General features: G+C 33.4%; 1 protein-coding gene across 6 annotated transcripts in view; it reads left to right on the forward strand.

Annotated features, from left to right (window-relative positions):
- The window catches only part of RCAN1 (regulator of calcineurin 1), a 101,131-nt gene that overhangs the window by 72,993 nt on the left and 5,966 nt on the right, over positions 1-22,172 (forward strand). For 4 of the 6 annotated variants that reach the window (XM_003763418.4, XM_031959311.1, XM_012544387.3 and 1 more), the window contains 2 exons: positions 16,875-17,048; positions 21,551-21,710. In XM_003763418.4, coding sequence (XP_003763466.2) covers positions 16,875-17,048; positions 21,551-21,710 — 334 coding nt within the window. Of the gene's footprint in view, positions 1-11,051; positions 11,686-14,402; positions 14,847-16,874; positions 17,049-21,550; positions 21,711-22,172 lie in introns of those variants that run through there. The other 2 variants (XM_012544386.3, XM_031959312.1) reach the window with 2 other exon arrangements.

The raw sequence follows: 22,172 nt of genomic DNA on the forward strand, positions 1-22,172 counted from the left end.
TTCCTCTTTTGTGGCATTCTTTTACATAATAACCATGAAGACTGTACTTATAATTTTTCCCCCCTTTCTGAGTAATGCATTTAAACTAAGAACTTCTAATGGATAAAACTACATATATCTTTCCTATTTCCCTTCCCAAAGGAAAAACACAATTATTCCATGCAACATTTTTTTTAACATCTGAAATGGAATTATACAGTTTCTTGTGAAATGTATACCTCAGGGAATATTCCATTGTTGTAACTAAATTGTTCTTATTACAGTTTTACTCTCTGACTTTTGATCGAGATTTAGATATGGTGTTTCTGGGGTTTTTTAAATCCTCTTTGATTTTTGATAAAGGTAATACGTAATTTCTATAAAGGACCACTTTTAAAAAAACTAAATATATATATTTATCTCTGTTAGAGAATAAATTTAAGGTTTATATGGAGGGGAATCTTCTGGTTATTTTCCTTAAATTGAAAAATTAATTAACTGCCTTTTAAAGTAAATGGGAATATTATCTCTCTCAGAAATTATTTGTAAATAAAAAGACTAAATAATATTTTTCTAGTATTTTTAAATTTATAAGCAGCTTTTTTCATTGCTGAGAGACAGCATTCATAACGTGGTAGCTGTTGTCAAAACTTTTAGTCTCAGGACTACTTCTTACTATTAAACATTAATGAGGAATTTTTTTCCTTTTGACCTAATTTTTCTACTGCAGCGTGATAAATATGAAAATATGTATAAAAGAATTGCATGTGTTTAATATAGATTAGATTACTCGCTGTCTAGGAGAGTGGAGAGAAGGGAGGAAGAAAAATTTGGAACATAAGATTTTGTAAAGGTAAATAGTTTTGAAAATTATTTTTGCATATATTTTGAAAATAAAAAGGTTTTATTTTTTAAAAAGTTAATGAGGAACATTTTCCAAGACAAAGAGCTTTTGCATATGTGACTTTTATCTATCAATATGTACTGTTATTGAAACTGGCAATTTTAAAAATTAACTTATTTTAAAATAATAAACCTATTATGTATAATTATAGCCAATGTATATATACAAGGATGACACAGGTTTCTATATATTACTATTTGTTCCTAATTAATACAATATTATTTATAATTTCAAAGAACTAGAAATAAACAAAATATCCAAAAGTTAATGATTGGATGAAAAAACTTTGATATAACAAACAATGTAATGGAACCCACTAAAATTCAAATAAAAAAGAGAATTATAAAGAAATTTAGAAAGATATAAAATAGAACCATGACGCAAAAAACTCCAGTGATTCCTTATAACCTCCAGATTAAACAAATTCTTCTGCCATCCAAAGTCCTTAATAACTTGGATGTTTCCCTCCTTATTTCCTGTTGTCTTAAACATTTCTCACTTGCACATACTCTGTAGTCTAGTAACATTCATTACTGCTCCTCACACAGGTCACTCTATCTCCCAAGTCTGGGCATTTTTACTTGCTGTCCCCCATCCCTGGAATTCTTTCCTTTTTCCACCTCTGTTTGGCTTCCTTGACTTTCTTTCCAATCCCAACTAAAATCCTTCTTCTGTTACAGGCTTTTCCTTATCTCCCCTCCATTGATTATCTCCAGTTTACCCTGTGCATTTCTTGTTTGTATGTATTTCTTTGTATATTGTCTCCCCTATTGTAAGAAGCAGCCTTTTTTTTTTTTTTTTTTTTGCTTTTGTATCCCAAACAGTTAACACAATACTTGATACTTATTGTTTTTTTATAAATGCTTGCATGTTAATTGGTTATCCTTATATTAAATAAGCTAATTTTATTCTGTTCATTCTGAAATATTATAAGCTAAAGTAGTGGCTAATATAAAGGTTGTAATATTTTTATACTATTTTTGATGATTAATATAAGGTACTAAATTTGGGAGTCTTAAAACCTGGGTTCTGATCACAGCTCAACACTTAAAACTGTCTAGCCATGGGAAGATCCTATCTTAAACCCTATCTGAGTCTCTCTCTCTCTATATATATATATATCCTCATTGATTAAAAAAAAATAGTGCAAAAAATATTTGCACTACTTAATATACAGGGCAGTTGGAAGGAAAGCATTTCATAAACTTAAAGGAGGTTATGGTAGTATGTTATTACTATTCACAAGACTTTGGGTGATTCTAGTTTCCTATAATGATATATTCTTTTTCATTAGGCATTCTAAATATTTCACATAATCTGAGCAGTAGAGTGGATCTTGGAGGCCAGCTACCTCAAAACATAACTGGCCAGAAATCTTCCCTACATTATGATTAACAAGTGGAAGTCATTCCAGCCCTTATTCAAAGTTTTCCGATAAGAAGGTACCTACTTCTGGAGCCATCCCTCTGCACTTTCCAATTACTCTAACAGTTGAGAATTTGTCCTTATTTCAAACCTAAATGGGTTCCTTTGTGTCTTCTTCCCTTCTAATACTTGGGATAGAGTAAGTATATTTCTTCTTCTGTGATACAGAAGATCCTATGTGTTAATGACCTTGAAGTCGCCTAATTTTACAATTACAAAGGATCCTATGAGCACTATTATGATGATTTCCTTTTGAGTAAGAAAGATCAGGGCAGTCCCTAGTCCTGCTGATTCACAGACTAATGGAAAGACTAGAGGGGGAAGGAATACAGACAGGCATGACTTTTTGATAGTTTTTGTCATGAGTGATCAAGCCATAATATTATTGGCAGTATCTATATTTTTTAAAGAAAAAACAATAAAAAGTCTCCTTGAATAGACGATATTTAAATACAATTAAAATTTAAAAATACCACCACCATCACTTCACTTTCTGTTAACCCTAAACTTATCCTTCAGATAAGTTTTTTGGTTTCAGTTCCCAGTAACAACTACAATTAATCCTCACAGTAGGGTGATTATTTTGTAAACTATGGGAAAGAATGAATTGCTTCTTGACCTGTGTCAATTTTTTGCCATTAATTTTCCTCTATGGTATCATAATTACTTTTCCTAGCAGTTAAAGGCTACTTCAGAATACAGTGTGCTTGTTTTTAATTTACATTTGATTTCAGCAGGAAATAAACTGATATTTTTATATAACATATAAGCAGAATTGAATTGAAGCACCTGTGGATGTAACAAAAGTGCTACTACATTTCTGACTTGGCAGAAACAGTTTTAGAGCCTCCAGAAATGAGCGTGATACAAATTATTCTTAGAAGTTAGTGAATGCAAGCTCCTTAAAACTAAGGGATTCTTCTATTTGGGTCTTGGTACCATGTGAATCTAGCACTATTTATTGCATACGAAACACTCATTGCTCTTTGCAGGATGTGATTCAGTTTTTTAAAGGGATTTTAGATCACACTTATGACAAAAGGCTTATATCCAATTTTACCCTTGCCTCACTGTCTTCTATCATAATCAATTTTTACTTTTAGTGTTCTGTCAATTTGTGCCCGGGTGTATATTAGGCAGTGGGAAACACCAAATGAGAATGAAACAATGTCTGCTCTCAAGGAGCTTACCAACTGATAACTACCTTTTTGATTATCTAAGTTTCACTTAGAAATAAATACAAAGTTTTTATGCCTATATTATTGTTCTCTGCCTGCTGAATCACTATCAATATTTTGACTCCTGACCCAAATGCTACATCCTTCTGAACCCTCTCCGATCTCCCTTTTCTCTTTCTGCAAGCTTCTATATTACTTAGCACCACTTTGTACCTCATTCCACTTTCCATTTCTTTTATGTTCTTATTACAAAATTCTGTTTTGTTATACTTATTTGTGTATGTCATCCCTTCTATCCACTGGCAAGGACTTTGTCTTGCTTTAACTTTCTATCTCACCTAACCTCTAATACAGTACTCTTAAACAATTCAAGTTTGGGCTAGCTATAAACGTGGAAAACAGACCATCCCATCAGGTTTGATCTAAGGGAAGTGACTTAACGTGTGAATGAGTCAGTTTGGGTTTGTCAGAATTATCCAGGTGCTTCGTGTCTCATGAGACTCAAACCAAGAACAAATGCCAAGTTCAGCTGAAGAAGACAATCTAGTGAATTATATCCATTGTCCCATCTTCTCATTACCTTAATGCTAATAGTGGTGTAATGGAAAAAGAATAGCTTTGCATTTGGAGTCATTACCTGGATTTGAATACCAGCTTTACAACTTACACTACCAGTGGGAGGAGGCAGCATGTGGAAAAAGTAGAAAAAGTCCTGGATTTGATGTTTATTACTTATATAATCACATAAGTATATGTAATCACATGTAAATCACATTATCTCTATGAGTTTCAGTTCCCTGGTCTATATAATAAAGAAGTTATATTGAATGATTTCTGAATCCTTTCCATCTTCTGATCTTGTTATCCAATCACACTGACTAGATCCACTAATCAGCAAGGCTATAGTAATCCGTAAACAGAGCAGAGTGACTCGAGGGAACTAACAGCCAAGCTTAAGTTAGGGTTGCTTTGACCCAGATCATCACCAAGTAAATATATTTCTGTTTCTTCACTCTTCTTTTTTTTTTTTTCCCCTTCAAAATGTCACAACGTTAAATAGGATAAAGTAACACCACTATTTGATCCATTCCATATTTTGTGAACCAGGCCTAAACTAGGCCAGTCCAGCAATTCATGTTCAATGTTTAAAATGCAGTAAGGCATTGTAGAACATAAAATATAATTAACCTTATTTTTTCTGGTAGGAAATTTAAAAAGATAAAACAGTAAAATACTACTCTCCCTCTCCAGAATAAGGATAGCAGATAGTTAGCTGGATCACTAAGACATTCCCCAGATGGCATTAAGAACTTTGGTAAAGTTTCTGACACAAGTTTCTTGCCAGGCTAAATCTTATTTATTTGCAGAAGCATTTAAAAAAGCTAAATGCCTTCTTTCCTTTACAGGGCCAATTTAATTCATCTGCTTCTTGAGTTATTGCCCCATATATAGAATGCTAGACAAAGCTGCCCGTAGAAAAGAGGTCAGAAGGAGCAAAGGGGCAGGGTTGAAAGAGAAGAAAAGAACTATGAAAATTGTCCCAAAGGGGCTGCAAACATGTCCCCATCACACATCCTCATCAAATGACAGTTCTCAACACCCTACCTGCTCTTCACACAAAAGTCAACAAAGCTCCTACCATACCATATTTTATCTTGTCATCTCCAGTTTAAGATAATCCAAGGCCATGTTTATATATTTTCTCACTAATAAAATTTCAACATTTCTGAATCAAGTAAGCCCAGAGTCCCTAACAATTGATCATATTAACTTAATAAATGGAAAAGTCCCTTAATCTTCTTGGATTAAATAAGCACTGAAGTCACTGAATAAATAATTTATCAATAATAAAACAACAACATAATTATAGGGGTTTAATTGATAGAGGTGTAACTAGGTAGAGCTATAGATAAAGTACTGGATACTAGATAAATAACTGGGAAAGACTCATCTTCATGAACCAAATTCATCCTCAAGACACTTTCTAGCTATGTGATCCTGGGCAAGTCATATAATAAACCTGTTTTCCTCAGTTCCTCATCTCTAAAATGAGCTGGAGAAGGAAATGGCAAACCATTCCAGTATCTTTGCTAAGAAAACCCCAAATAGGGTCACAAAGACTACAACAACTCAACGACTGAGAGTATAGTCATAGCCAGAGCTATCTTTGACACTTATTCTCAAGACTTCACCTCTAGAAGCATAATTCCACATCATTCAGGTCATTCAAGATAGCAAATAAGGTTTCTTTGCAAGATAAGGATTAAATTAGTTCCATCAAGGAAAAAAAAAAGGTTTCTCCATCTTCTTTTTCTCTGTCTTCTCCAGAATCTTTCAAGTCATAATACTAAACTTTTCTCAATCCATCCTCTAGACATCCTCCAAACTGATAGTGAAAAACTACCATTTCAACAACGTAGTATATATTGTTTCCACATTTGGTTATTAAAGCTATCATAATTGTAACTGTAGCTCTGTAGAAAGAGACTTTTGAAATAGATGTTACAAAAGTATGCTCACTTTGTAGTTTCAGAATCATTAATTGTCTTTATGATTTGCCTTTGGCTTTTTCTTCATCTTAAACATTCCTCGCTAAGTTGGTTCCAATAACTTAGAAAAGAATGGATAACCTTTGCCAGCTAAGAAAAGGTTGAGGTAATAAGGAAACTTGAACAGGAATGCAAACTATGATTAATGGGATTAGAAACAAAGAATTTAACAAGATAGAATCTTAAAGGTTGTCCAGTCTTAAGATAGAAAATAGTCCTTTTTGTTTTTTATTTTAGCCCCTGAACTGATGAAACTATATTTTTGACTTTTGTTGATCATTTACTTATACTTTTGGTCTATTATACTATGGACTATTAAGCACTATTAGTGCTCAGTTTATGCCACTCTAGATCCATCATTGACCTTATGAGAAAAAGAATTATAACACATTTCTTTTGTATAATCTCAGCAGTGGAGAGAATGCTGCCGTACCTAATAATGGAAAAGCATACTAAATAACAATTCTTTATCAACCTAGAAGCTGAAAGTTCACCTAAAATTGAAATTCTCTTAGCTTTGGAGTTAAATTGACACCTTTGTTATTAATGTGTTGTGTCATTGTCCTTTACATACGACTCGTCCTAATTAGGAGCATAGAAGAGAGCAAGAACCAGAAAGATTGCTTCATTCTCTACCAGGCTTAAGTTTGCATATCTAAGTCAAAACTTTTTTTCTTTCTGGTCAGTTATATGTACATATGTTCTCAGCCCACAGCATATTTTTGAGGTAGAGTTATAAACTCCTTGTGCTTTATAATGGAAGAGTTGAGGTAACTTTAATTAGGATGTAGGAATGCTGTAATAGGAATAATGGAGTTCAGCATAAACCTCAGTTTTTCCTTGTTTGCTATACTGAAAATAACCCTCCAAAACTTCTTAATGAAAATATGTGAAATGATACTTTGCAAGTGCAATTAAGGACGTCAAAGATATTTGTAATTTTTACAATCCAGATGAAAAACACTTAAGCTTCCAGTTTTCTTCTAAAGCTTTAAGCTAACTCAAACATTTAAAGAGTGCTTATTTTTATTTTGAAGTTGTTGTGGGTTTATTGTTTTTTGTTATGCTTTGGTTTTTTTTTTTTTTTTTTTGGGGGGGGGGGAGGTAGCAGTTAGCCTTGCCTTTTATTTTTATTTTTGTTTTCTGTTCTTCTGAGAACATATTTAATTAATATGTGGCTTCAAAAAGCTGTAATGGTATGGTTTGATTACTGTGGAAACTCCCATTCTCAAATTATTTAGATCATACTTGCAAATAAGAACAAAGGGTTTTATCTGATTGTCTGACTATCTGGAGGCCATGGACACAGACTCCACTTGTAAAAGAAGATCAGGGCTCTTGCAGGAAGCTCTCCAGCTGGAGGGAGTTCAGGCAAAGCTGGCTACACACAGCTGAGCTTAACATTCACATTTCTCCATGAGACAGATCCAGTACAGCAAATTAAGATCATTTTTTTTTTTCTACCCCAAACCTTCATTTCTAATCCAGCACTAAAGCCTCAAGGCTTTAACTTCATTCCACCTCTAGGCCTTTCTTCTTATAGCTCCTTGTTGAACTTTTGTGACTCTTTGTTTGGACCCAGCTTTTCATTCAGACACTGCCCTTTGCCTCTGAAGTTTTCAGTTCCTGAACTTGTCTGCTTGGACCTACTGAAGTTCTTGCACCTAAATACACAGAAACTTCTTGGTAGTCCCCTGTTAATTCCATTTCTCCAGTAGATATGATTAGTATTATGGACCTTAATCAATCATACTCCCTGATTACATGGCCAACCCTTTGTATTATTTTACAAATAGAAACAGAGTCTATCTTTATAACTGAATCAGTAATGGTGATGATATGCAGTATCTTAGAGATCATCTAATCCAACCCCCACTTTTTTACTTTTTTTATGTATATATGTTTATTCTTCAGAGGCTAGTGTATACTTGACACACCACTTCAAAGTTTGTCTAAAAGTTAAAGAATAAACTATTAGGAAAGAGAATTGATAGATTAAAGGATAACTATAAATTAAAAACGATTGTTCACATAGATCACTATTGTGATGGTAACAGTATCAAAGAATCACAGAATAAATGAAGGAGAGGAGACTTTAATAATCAACTAGGCCAAATTCCTTTTTTTATAGATGATAAAACTGAGTCACAGAGAAGTTAAGTGACTTTATCCTTTCAGACAGCTAGTAAGAGGGCAATACCAAGACCAAAACTCCATGCTCCTGACTTTCAGGTCAGTGGTCTTTCTCTTATGGAATTGAAGTGGGATGTTTGGATTAGAGTACTTTGTCTCAGACTCTACATTTTCACCGCCTAGAATGCTCTCTCACCTCATCTCAGCTTCTGGGCTTCCTATTAGTGGTCCACTCGTCCTCTGAGAAGGATATCATTGTAGAGAGCAACTCCCACTTGGAAATGGCACCCAATTCAGTGACTCTGCTTCTCTTGAGCCACCAAGGTTGGAAACATCCATCCCTTAGGACAGCACTGTTCCATCACCTGTGCCCCAGAAAAGAAATGTTGAGCAGAAAAGGCAGCTAAGGACTTAAGATCCAGTTGCCAGCTTCCCTAGGGAAGCTCAAGTTCTCACTGACATATGCATGTAGCTACAATAACTGCTGCCTAGGACCTAGAAAAGAAATATCCTCTCCCTTCCTTTGTAAGTCCAAAAGAGAACTGGCAGTCCCTAGTGACACAATCAAAAGAAACAGACTGCTGGATTCCTCTTAAATCTAGTGCCTTCTCTCTGTTGATTATTTCAATTTAACCTAAATCTGTCTTGTTTGAACATAATTGTTTGCATGCTGTTACCTTCTTCATTCTGTGTACTCTTTGACAGCAGAGATTATTTTTTTTACCTTTTTTTTTGTATCTCTGGCTCTTTATACAATGCCTGGTACATTGTAGGCACCTAATAAATCTTTACTGACAGATTTGACTTAATTTCATCTTTGGCACAGCCTATAGTCACAAGGGTCCAGGTACCTTTGGTTGAACATGCCCTTTAGCAAGAGGTCAAAGAACATAATCGGGGGATCTTTTTGCCATGGGAAGTGTTCTAATCCAACTCAACTACAAAATCCTTCAACCATATTAAGGCTTTTCAGTGATTCTTTGCAATTTTTGGCCACCAGAAATAGTCATTGGAAACTAGGGCTTTAAATGGCAGCAATTCACCAAAAAATGAATGCTAACCACTCCACCAAAGTAAATTTAAATGAAATCTTATATCAAATGCTGACCTATGATGGAAAGGGGAGCCTTATGTAAGAAATGTGCTCTTTCTATGTAGAATGATAATTTTAAAATCATGAAATCTAAAATCTTGCTAACTTTCCTAGTATGTTTACCCAGGTTTGTGTGTAATCTTAAATGAAAAAAGTCCATGTGAACTTTGGTCTTCAGGTAAGGCTGTGCCAGATAATTTCATTTATTGCCTCTATATCATCAAGCAAATGTTAAAAACATAACTAAAAACATAATTTGATTGCTGCTGTTTTAGGTGCTTTTTCTCAAGCTGACTCATGTTAACTTTGCTTGGAAGAGCAATGAAGGTAGAATTTCCTCTTCTTCCTTTTATTTCTTCTCATATAATTTTCTTGTTCTCTGACTATCAAGCCTGACTACCTTTTTTTTTTACTTGCATTCTTCTTTTGGTTAGAAAAGTGAATTAGAAATAGAATTTGACACATGACAGCTTTTCTGTGTGCCTTTGTGAATGTCACTTCACATCTCTTGGACTTCAATTCCTTCACCTGCAAATGAGACATTTGGACCAGAAAATTCTTTTTTTAAAAAAACTTTTAATGTTTTATATTTCCTCACATAACTGGAAAAAAAGAGAGAGAAGATGATGGAATGGGTGGAGGATATTCGAAAGGGGGGTAAGAAATTAAAGGCTTCCAAAAAAAAAAAAAAAAAAAGAAAGAAAGAACCAGAATGCCTCCTTTCACCCCACCCCAAGCCCTAAATCTATGTCCAGGTTAAGCAACTGAATCTTGGCAGTGGAATGGCAAATTCTTCAGTAATAGGCAATGTAATAAGCAGTACCCAGCAACCTCAAAGAACAACATTAGCTATGGGAATTATTATGCCCTTTATTTTTCAGGAGGTTTAAAATGTGTACATTTAGATCTTTTCAGATTGAAAATGATGATTAATTGGTATGAGAAAATCTACATAATTTGGCAGCTAGTCAAACTGCATCACAATTAAATATCTTGTTTAGTAAAATTATGTTTGGCTTTTTTGGGTGGAATATATTCACTGTTTAAGTTTTTATCTTGTTTTTTAAAACCACTCACAAAGTTTTAAGAATTCTTCAAAATTCATTTTTAAATTTACATTCTTATTGCTACCACCAGCACTCCTTTATTTTGAAAGTCCAAATGCCCTTTACTAGACAAAGCTTTTTAAAATAATCTGGCTATATACATACATTGTAAAAAGAAATTGGAAGGATTGTTAAGGAATGGAAGTACTTTGTTAGTCCTTTGAGTTCATAAAAATTTAGCATTTTGACAATAGTTTGAAGTGGAAAGCTTCAAAAAAATTTAACTCTCCTAGTATGTTCACTCAGGGTTATGTATAATCTTACATGAAAAAAGTACAACTGAACTTTGGTCTACAGGTAAGGCTGTATCTCTCTTCTCCCTTTCAAAGCACTGATCCCCATGCAGTTTAAGAAAGAAGTCTCATTATTGTGTGATTTGTGTGCATGTATGTGCATGTGTGCATGTGTGCATGTGTATCTGTCTCTCTGTCTATCTAGGAGTAGCATACTTTTAGATTTCAGACAGCAAGAATGGTCAAGCTTAAGATTTTCTAAAGAAATTCTGACTCCTTGTAAAAATAAACTTGAAGGATCCTTTTTTTTTCCCTTAATAAAGAGTTGAAACACAACTTAGTAAATAGTAATTGAAACATTCATCCAGTCAAAAGTTAAATTAGAAAAATTATATTTCAAAATTAATTTCACTGTTAGATTTATTGATCAAGGCATTTCAGAATCTCAAGTTTTTCAGAAAGCACAGAGATTACAAATGCTGAGAGATTTGTTTCCAAGTTTCCAAGAGCCCTTGAAATTTCCCTGAGGGTAATTACTGTTTACTTCTATAGACCTTCGTCCTTTTCTGCAGTAACATTTTCCATCTTAGAGAGAGTCATCCCATTCAAGTGAGGAGCATGTTGTCTGAGCACTGAATGGAATTACTACCAATGGAAACTATGCTGCAAAAGGAGTTGATAAAGCAGCTGCTGTGCAAACCTCAGCTGTTTTTTCCATCCTCCCAGAGCAAAGTTAATTAGCATAGGGAAAGTGACTAATGTGCTGACGTCACCTCTTTCCAGTAGAAGCTTACATTTTGTCCCTGACTGCCTGTAAGCATGCAGGACTTTATTCAGGAATTTGCTGTCCCAAACTGGATACTTTGAAAGCTACTCTGTTTTTCCCCACGGGGCCAGACTGCTTTTCTTTATAAATACTCTCTACCGAAGGAACTTGTAGCTTCTTTAAAAAGTACTCCACTTGGGATTTTACCATTAGTGGTTAAAAAAAAGGCAAAATGCATTTTAGAAATTTTAACTACAGTTTTAGCTCCTTGATTGCCTGTGTTGCACACAGTGATGTCTTCTGCGAAAGCGAAACCAGGGTAAGGCTTCCAAAATTAATGTAATATAAAAATTTAGTTCTTGGATTTTTAACTAATGGGCATTGTTTCAATATCATTGTTATCTTGTGGAGTGTTTTAAGAAAAGTTTGAGGGGATTTTTTTTTTTTTTTTAATTTGAAAAGTGCAACCTGAGGCACATAGAAAGAGATTTGGGGATATAAATCAAAACAGAAGTTAGCATTGTGTCTATGAATACCTTACAAAAGACAGTAAACTTTCCTCAAAAATTCTTTTTTGGGGCAAGTTAGTACTTCGGTCGGTAGGAACTAGTATTGACGATCTGAAGAGAGCAAATTATTTGCATTTTTTATGGAAATGGGGTCTATGTGATCAATTATTTTGCTTGTTTTATTTTAAACACACATCTATTTCTGGTTTAGAAGGAGGAAGAAATAATAGTAAAATCTAAAACCAGAATAAATCTTTGAAGTGTGGAGTCTCAATGCCTTCCTAAAAAGCATAGCTTTCTAGAGAAAGAAGTGATAATAATTAATGAAATACAGAGAGATGGTTCAAATGAAAACCTAGGCAATTGTTGTTACTGCATAGGCTTTTTTTTTCTTCCTAGTTTGCCTATTAACATTTCTTAGAAACTAGCTAGCTATGTTTTAATACTTAAATGTTTTATATGAATTCTGATAGTCTAATTTAATTTTTCCCCTTAACAAAGATATAATCCGTTTACTGAATGGCATCATTTGCTATAATAACAACAATTATTCTTCACTTATTATTTGTAAGGTATTGTGCTAGGTCCTGGGCATGCACAGGCAAAAACAGAAAGTTCCTGATCCCAATGAGCTTATAGTCCACTGGGAGGGTACAAATAAGTATACTACTTATTGTAAGGGGGAAAAACAGTTAGGGAGAAAACACCAACAACTGGGAAAATGAAGAAAGGCTTCAGTAGAGGCACTTGATTTGGGCCTAGAATGGAGTCAAGTCCAAAATATCTAGATGAATGCCCTGGCTAGTCCACTTACTGCATGATCTTAGCCAAGTCACTTACCTCCATGGGTCTCAGTTCCCTTATTTGTAAAACAGTAATAACAGTACTCATACTGGCTGTTTTATAGAACAGTTCTACCAAGATCAAGTGATACCATGTATGTAAAAGCCTTCATAAACTGTAAATGCCACTCTTAAGCTATTGTTAATCACTGAATGTGATCCAGCAAAAACAGTACATTTTGATCATGATATATTTGAGGGAGAGGCTATCTATTCTTACCTAATTTGTATAAATACTAATTGATATTTGGATATTGGTAACTGCAGGTGTGGGTTCATCAGTGTTTATCTGCTTGGAGAGCCCTAGGACTGACACTGGGAGCTAAGCCCCTCCCCTGTGAGGATGGGAGAAGAGTAGTAGAAACCAGGAAGGTGGCTACCAGCCTTTCTCTCCCAATAGCTTCCATTTCCAGCAAGGCATTCTCGTAGGGGCCAAGAACTCCCAGAGTTTCTTCCCAACCCTCCATTCTTTCTCTCTCTAATGTCATCCCTTCCCCAGGATATTTTTCCTGCTCTTCCCTCTTATATAGTGGGTAAGGACTGAGCATCCAGCCTGAGTCCAAGAGCTGTACAAGAAGATAAACAATGATGAGCCTCCAATTATATGAATAAATCAGTCATGCAGTTTTTATTGCTTAAAAAATGATTACTTGAGAAAACATAGTAATGTATAATTTTGTTCACACCTTGCAGGAGTTGTCATGACCAAGAAAAATTGCAAGAAAAAATTTGGTTATATTTAAGGGAATAATGATGATAAGGCATCATCAATATAGGGTGTACACTCAAGAAATTTATCATTTGCTTTTCTATGTAATAATTGAATAATCATGATATCTGTAGAGGAAATCATGTGAAATTACAGATTAACTTGGCCCACTTTTCCACAAGAGTCTTTCCCTTGTAAAATAGGAAGAAAGACTTAGCAATACATGCAGCTGAAGCACTTTATCATCTAATCTAAACATATATATATATATATATGAATAAATTATATGTGAATATGTGTAATATCTGAATAAATCATAGAAATAAGAGATATGTGATAGCATTGAACAAAGCAACAGTTTGCATCATTGTTCTTATTCTCTAATAAACAGATAAAATAAACACACTATATCAAAATTCCTCAGTGACTGCTGCTAATTTATCTTGTTCAGTATGAAAGTAAACCACTTAAGTTCTAAACCAAAGATATGACTTGCCTTTCCTTTCTCTTTTTTCCTTTGGGCATATCCCCCTAACTCCAGGAAGAGAGTAAACTTATTACAGAGGCAACAGATTCTTATTTTTTAATTGACTTGAGTACTTAAAGTAAATCCAATCCCTCTTCTTAGGTCATTTTTTTTTTCATTTCCCTAGCACTAACACAATTCTGTGTTTTAATAGACATGTACATTAAACATAATCAATTTCTGAAGATTCAAAATAAATTAAAATAAAATGAAAATCTGCCATCAAATAGTTTACATTCTTCAGTGTGGGTGGGGATTTGACAAGTATACCAATCAAAATAATAGGAAACATTATCCTGTGGTGGAAGCAAAAGGGCTTTATGTGGTGCATAAAGACTCTCTCTCATATAAATATATATATATATATATATATATATATACACACATACATACATACATATACATATACACACACACACAAATTTTCTCCTTTCTGAATAGAGATAAGTTTCTTAATATCAGTTTTAATAGCCTCTTCCTCAAAAATATTGTGACTATAACTTTAATAGGGAAGAGAATCTTGCAGAGAACTGACAGTTAATTGCAATGCAAGGAGATTTATTCTAAATTTAAACTGCTGTTTCCAAAAAGCAAAAATTGTAAGTTAGTTGTCTCCTTGTGAAAGAATTGGGATCAATAGAGGTTAACTATCATTCTTGTGCAATATTGGGATTGAAGGAGTTAACCATCAACTGTTAAGAATCTGTTCAAAGACTAAGCTGATTTAGTTATTTATTCTTGTGAGAGATTGAGAGTAAGGTTAAGAGAGAACCTGAAGAGACACTATGAAAGTCCGGAATTTAACTCTTATTCAGAGGAGACATCTTGAAGAGAATTACTGGAAGACTTGATTATCATCCTGAGAGGATTATTTGGAGTTGAGAAGAAATCAGTGTCAGTATTGAACAAAGCGTTCTATTATACTCTTTATATTATACAAAGAGATTGAGTTTTTTTTACTGTCATGGATTATGAACTTTTTATAAATATTATAATATAATAAATTTATTATGGATTATAAATATTTATTTATGTTTTATATAGTTGTTTGCTACTGAAATAAATTATTTGGCCAGTAACCTTGATGTTGTTTTAGTCTATGAGAGCAGGGTTTAAGATAGAGGATCAAAAGCATATAAGAAAAGAGATTTTTCTGGTTTACTTATGAACTGTTGTAGAGACTTGAAGCTAAGTGATTAGTGAGAAAGTGGATTTTTGTTAATTTATTAGGAATTATAAAAGCATACTCCTTTATTGCCTTAGAATTCTGATAGAGCATTAATAAGGAAATGATTCAGTAGTAATGAAAGAAGAATAAGGATTAGTGTATTATAAACTAGTATTTATACCCAGCCCACTACTCTGAACTGATCTCCTTGTTGCCTCTTGTAACTATTATTTTTCTATAATGTAAACCAAACAGTGTGAATCAGGGTACCTACATTTTTATTCTTAGTATTGACTCTAATTTCATCAGATAAAATAAAAAGTTCAGACTAGATGTTATCTAACATTCTTTGAATATACAGTTTAATTTTCTTAAAAGTACTTGGGGAGAAATATAAATGGATATAAATAGAAGTCACCTTGTAGTATAGTATGTAGAATGCTGCATTTGAAGACAAGAAGATAGTTTTAACTATCACTCTTGTGAAATAGGAGTTTTAATCCTTTCTAAGACCTTTAACTTCCCAGAATCTTAGTTTTCTCATCTATAAAACTAAAATAATAACAATATCTACCTCCCAGAAGTTTGAGGGGTAATCAAATAAGATAAAGATAAAAAAGTATTTTGCAAACCTCAAAGCACTGTAGAGATGTTTGCAAAAATAAAATAATCTTTTTCTTTAAGGAGCTTATATTTTTGAAGCAGGAATTGGGGGAGAGGAACAGGTATCACATGTAAGCAAATCAGTATAAGGTATAGCAAGGTAAGAAAGAAGCAAATTTCGGAAATATTAGATTAATTGAATTTTCAGCTCATTTTTTCTTGATTAATTTCTTTATAGCTACACAGTATCTTTTATTTGCTTCTCACTTTAGATTATGCTAAATTGTTTTAGGGAACAATAACATGCTGATAAATGTAGATTGCTCTTTATGGAGGATTTATAATCAGAACACTGATGATATCTGCTTTTGAATAAAATACTATGGTCTGTATTCTATTTATAAACTTCTAATAAAAACAAGTTTTTATTGCTAAGATCTCGTCCAATTTCACAATAATTACTCGTCTGCATAATAATTCAGGGAGGCAAAAATGTATAAAAACAACTATTTGTTTTGCATTATTTTTAACCCCTTATTTTGTTAATAATGAGTGAAAGGAAAAAATAGACATTGTTCATTGTCTCTATTGAATTAAAATACTATTTCATTAACTTGTTTTTAACTTACTTTCCATCAAAATGGATTTTAGATTGGTATTCATATTTTTTAAGCCTTGCATAACATGGTTCTCTATATTTGGGTAGTACCCATTTACAAATAGTGGTTTCAGCAAATAATTGTCCTATATATTTCCACAAAAAAAAAAAAAAATAGAAGTAAGGCTTAAACATGAGTTTTTTATTCAGCCAAAACAGAGAAAACATTCTACATATAAATAATAAATAAACTTAATCTCCATCAAATTAAAGAATTTCAGCAATGAGATTAGATTGTTCCTGATTCTCAGGTTCCCCAAGGTCATCAGGGTAGGGTGAGAGACACCAAGCACAAGATAAAAAGTTACATATCAGTTCTTATTAGGGAGCTATATATTACAACATTATGTTAGAATGGGAAGGTAAAAATCTGTCAGTTCTAAAATAATTGGGAACCTCGCTGAATCCCCCCAAATATAGTCAGTCAAATAAAGGAAGAGACTCTGAAAAATTAGCTGACATGATGGAAATTTCTCTTTTTGTTACTTTTCAGGCCAAATTTGAATCTCTCTTTAGAACATATGACAAGGACATCACATTTCAGTATTTTAAGAGCTTCAAACGAGTACGAATAAACTTCAGTAATCCATTGTCTGCAGCAGATGCCCGATTGCAGCTTCATAAGACTGAGTTTTTTGGAAAAGAAATGAAATTATATTTTGCTCAGGTAAGTTGGAATAAATAGGGAGTATTCTTCTAAAATATGACCTCGTTCTATATATCTTCTAAATACATACACACATACACACACACACACACACACACACTCAAAACCTAGTGTCACACTTTTAATAACATCTGGGCACATGGGCAGATCATATTTGTTTTGTTTACAAGGAACATAAAGGTACAAGTATTTAGAATATATTGAAATACATTTGAAATCAGCCATGGAAATCACTATGCATAAATAAGTATCTGGGTATAATGATAATTTTTGAAAAGAAATAGAAAATAAACCTATTTTATTCATTTATTTTCTTTCCTTTAAGCTTTTCTTATATAAACTTGATAACCTGCAAACACAAGCTTCCAACTTCACAAACACAAATCAAAATGAGGTAATCCATTTAATCATAAGCTTTTCAACATTTATAGGGTAGCCTAAATATGCAAATTGACATTAACAATGTATCAGATTTCTCATATTTGTTTACATGCATCCTCATTTTTTTCTGTTTTACAGATGTCATTATTATTGAATTATTTTCACATGCAGGGAGTACCCTAATTTTATTACTTTTGGGAAGTAGGACAAAGGCTCTGTCTCAGCCAGTTCTACCTTGTCCTTTTCAGTCCTTTTACTGAGTTGGTTTGCATAGCAACTGGATGTTTATGGAGAGACAAAAAACTTACCATTCCAGCTCCATCCAGCTAATTTACAGTTTGCTAAGTGTAGTCTAATTTAAAAGGGATTGAGGTTAGCCCTCAAAGAAATGAAGGAAATTAAAAGGAACTTCAGACCATCACTGAAATATATACCAAGGGACCCTAAGCAGCTACTGGAAAATAGGAGTTAAAAGATAAACTCAAATGTGCTTAAGGCTTTCTATTTCCAATTCTTTTGGTTTGGTTTGCCTGAGGTTTACATCTCAAATAAATAAATAAAAACTAAAGATAGCTGGCACTGTGAAGCTAAAGGATTGGCCAAACCTATGGATTCTTTGGGGAGAAACTATGTCCCCCTTAAGGTCACTAAGTCTCAGTAAAGAACATTAACAGCCAAGTTAAGAAGCTTTCCTGCTGGGAAAACACACAAAAACATTTCAGGTGAAGAAGCCATATCACAACTGACAAACAGCAAGGAGCTGTAGCAGCTCAGCAAAGACACCCAGCAGAGAACAATTTGATAATGTTCTAAAAGAGGAAAGCATTTACTTTGCAAGAAACAAATTGTTCTTGCCATAGTCGCATATGGATGTCTCTGTGTGTGTTTCCTGATCATGCATATTGTGGTATGGTCATTTTGAGAAGGAAGGTATATAATACATGCAGAATATAGATGATTCCTGCCTGGGACTGTGCATCTTCACCAACATTCTCTGGTAACATCATCCTGTTTTCTGAGCTTTTTTTTTTGCTGAACAACTGCTGCCCTCTGTTGACAAATCAACTAAGGAGAAAAACTGAGGGAAGTGGAACTGGCCATCTTTGCCCTACTTTCTACCAACAACCAAAATCTGTGTACTCTTTCTTCATAGTTGTAATTTGTGCATAGTCATGCTTTTTAGTCTACTTTTTTCACTCTCATTTAAATCTTGCCACATTTCTTTATAGTCTTAATATTTGATAGAATAGGGCAACTAGGTGGAGGCTTTGGAATAAAAAAGACTCATCTTCCTGAGTTCAAATGTGACTTCAGAGATTTATTAGCTGGGTGAACCTGAGCAAGTCACTTAAACCCTATTTTCCTTAGTTTCCCCATCTGTAAAATGAACTGGAGAAGGAAATGGCAAACCACTCCAGTGTTCATAAAGATTTTGGACATGCTGAAAAACAACATGATGTGAAGATATTACATTATGTTCATATACTACAATTTTTTCAGTTATTTCCTCATCATTAGACATCCAGATTGTTTCCAGTTTTTTTTTTTGCATTTACAAAAATACAGTCGTCTTTGCATATATCCCCCATTTGGGGGCTAATAACATCTTATAATTATAGTCCAAAACTAGTCCCAAAATCCAAGGCTATTAAGCAGAATTCATTTTTTTTTTCTTATTCTGCATCTTCAAGAATTAAACTGTCCTGAAAAATATGAATTGGAAAATAATTTTGACTTTATTTACATAACTAGTCTAGGCCTAGCAGATATATACTTATGTCCTTGTGTCTACATATATGTGTATGAGTATGTACATATATACATACATATACACATATAATTTTTTCAAAGTGACTGTAGATCCACTCTATATCAGCCTCACATCATACCTACTTCTGAGCTCTACTCACAGTAAATGATAAAAGCTTGCATCAGAAAGTTTACCAAATAGCTATAGTTTCAATCCTTAAAGCCACAGCTGATCTAACCATGAAGAAGATAATACCCAAATAAATAGTATACTTTAAATAAACTTTAAATTTTGCCTGCCTAAATTTTAGCACATTATTCTGGAGGAGGGTGAGTTCCCCATTCACCAGCATTAGGAGCTTTATCAATAATCACAAGAAGGACTAATAATTTAGTCATAAAACTGATTTTTTTTTTGGGGGGGGGGGTGTTCCTGAGGCAATTGGGGTTAAGTTATTTACCCAGGATCACACAGCTAGGAAGTGTCAAGTGACTGAAGCCACATTTGAATTCAGGTCCTCCTGACTTCATGGCTGGTGTTCTCTATGTATTGCACTACCCATCTGCTCCACCTGATAGGTTTTAAAAAATAATTTCTAAATAAGCCTGTTATAAGTTACAATGCACATTCACATACATTATTATCTCTTTTAGCCTTATTATTGTAACTGAATTCAGACATAAGGAATTTAAGTAACTTGCCCGAAGTTTTAAATTTAAGTGGAGGCACTATCACACCAAAGTTTCTCTAGATGTTTTTATATCCTGTTCCTTTTTCCTCATTCTGTTTTGCCTGTTTCTGAAAAAGTCGTTCTTTCTGTATGGGCCACCAGCCCATACCATCCTAGTTCATCTGATATCAAGTACAATACTCTTTCCAATGTCTTGTACTATTAATACTAGTGATATATTGAGAGTAATCCCAAGGGATCAAAGAAAAGAAATCATAAAAAATACATTTTTTAATGTTATTGATAACTTAAAAGATAACAGTTATTTCAATGAGATGGGATATTTCAATGGAAACTCAAGAAATGGATTTTTAATAGATGATTGCTAACTAATAAAAATAAAGTTTTAAAATATCAAGTCTCTTCAGGCATAATGTTCTCAATACATTTTCTTCATCAAATTATGAATCACTTTCTTACCTTTTGACTCTTACCTCTTGGGAACTAAGGTTCCCAACAACCTTAGTCTTTTGCTGTCAAGTTACTCCACTGTCATCATTTCACCCCACTTCACTATGCCTATTACCCCCTAATCATCTTATTAAGTGAAACACATTTAGTTTTTCTGATTATTTATTTTAAATACTTACCAAATTGTTCTTTTTCTGTTTCTTGTTCTCCTGGAAAGCAGACTTTTCAAAATTCTGCCTACCAAAGTTTTTACCAGATCTTTCACATTTATCAGAATCCTGTTGTTTAAAAGGAATATAACATAATGTTCTTATTAGTAGCCAGAAAAATATCTTTTTATGCAAATATCATTTAACAACATTCTTTGTAATAAGGTGATAAGTAGCAGTAAATTTCAGTGACCTAAAACACCGAATCATTGTTAACAGCAGAAATATAGATTTAATGAAAAGATTAGAATAAAATTGAATAAGGACTTCTAGTCCTATCTCCATGACTAAGCCATGTGAGATCTTGAACAAATCTCAGTTTCTTTATAAATTTAAAAAATTAGAACTATAATATTTTTGAGGTCCTCCCAACCCTAAAATATGCCAAATGTTTAAGATGACTACTTGACTTCAGCACAATTGCTAAAGTTCCTTCAGGTGCACTTAATGTGGGATCCAGTAATTTACTGGACCTAGAAAAAAAATTCCTTATTTTCATGCGCCTCTAATGAAAACTTAATATTTTCTTCAGTTATGAATGTAGTCAACAAAAATCTTAAATGAGAAGTGTCCATAGGTTTCTCCACACTACCAAAGGACACACACAAAAAGGTTAAAAACTCCTTGCTTAGATCTATAAGTTTTACTAAGAGGGCACTCTAAATGTAGAACAACTTTTTTTTAAGTCAGCATATGTTTATTAATGTGATTACATAGTATTGATCTATGTTAGCTCGTATACCCACCTTTGGAGAAGGTAGTGCAAGGATTTTCATCCCCACATCTCTTAGCCTAAGATTTTAAAACTGGGACTCAGAGAGTTTCAGTGGTTTTCCCAAGATTACACAGCATTTTTTCCCCAGTTTTACAACTCTTTTTTTCAGGCATTTAAGTTATATTTAATAATTTATAGTATAACAGATTATAGTACAATGAAAGAACTTTGTTCATATGCTTTAGTTGCTAGCTGATAAATCCTTCTGAAAATGTTTATGTTGATAATTTTTATTTTCTTTTTTAGACTTTGCACATAGGAAGCTCACACTTGGCTCCACCTAATCCAGACAAACAGTTTTTGATTTCTCCTCCTGCCTCTCCTCCTGTTGGCTGGAAACAAGTAGAAGATGCTACTCCAGTCATTAATTATGATCTTTTATATGCTATCTCCAAGCTAGGGCCAGGTAAGGACTATTCTTATGACAAATGTAACAATGATAGAGGTATGGGGAGTGATGCAAAAGAATATGAAGAGAAAAGGAGATTGTGAAAACATTAAAATTCAAAGCTATCCTTCTTCTTTTTACATTTCATATGATTTAACCCAAGCACATTTTCATTCTTCTCCTCAGTGCTATTTTTTGTTTTGTTTCATTCTGAATATGCTTCAGTATAATAAGCTTTTAGCTTATATTATCAGTTTAACGTTTTTATTTTTCAGTGGAAAGCTTGGGAGAAAGGGAGGTAGAAAAGGAAAAAAAATTGTTAAGTCCCTGATGTATATAAAGCACTGTGCTAGACAGTGGATCTTATTTTCAGTATTTTAATTCATTTTTAGTATTTGATCCACCTGGCAATGAATACACATACCTGCATCTTAACTTTATATGATGGACAGAGAATTCTGCTGTTAGGAAGATGGTAAC

The sequence above is a fragment of the Sarcophilus harrisii genome, chromosome 3 (assembly GCF_902635505.1).
Source record: "Sarcophilus harrisii chromosome 3, mSarHar1.11, whole genome shotgun sequence".
Lineage (NCBI taxonomy): Eukaryota > Metazoa > Chordata > Mammalia > Dasyuromorphia > Dasyuridae > Sarcophilus > Sarcophilus harrisii.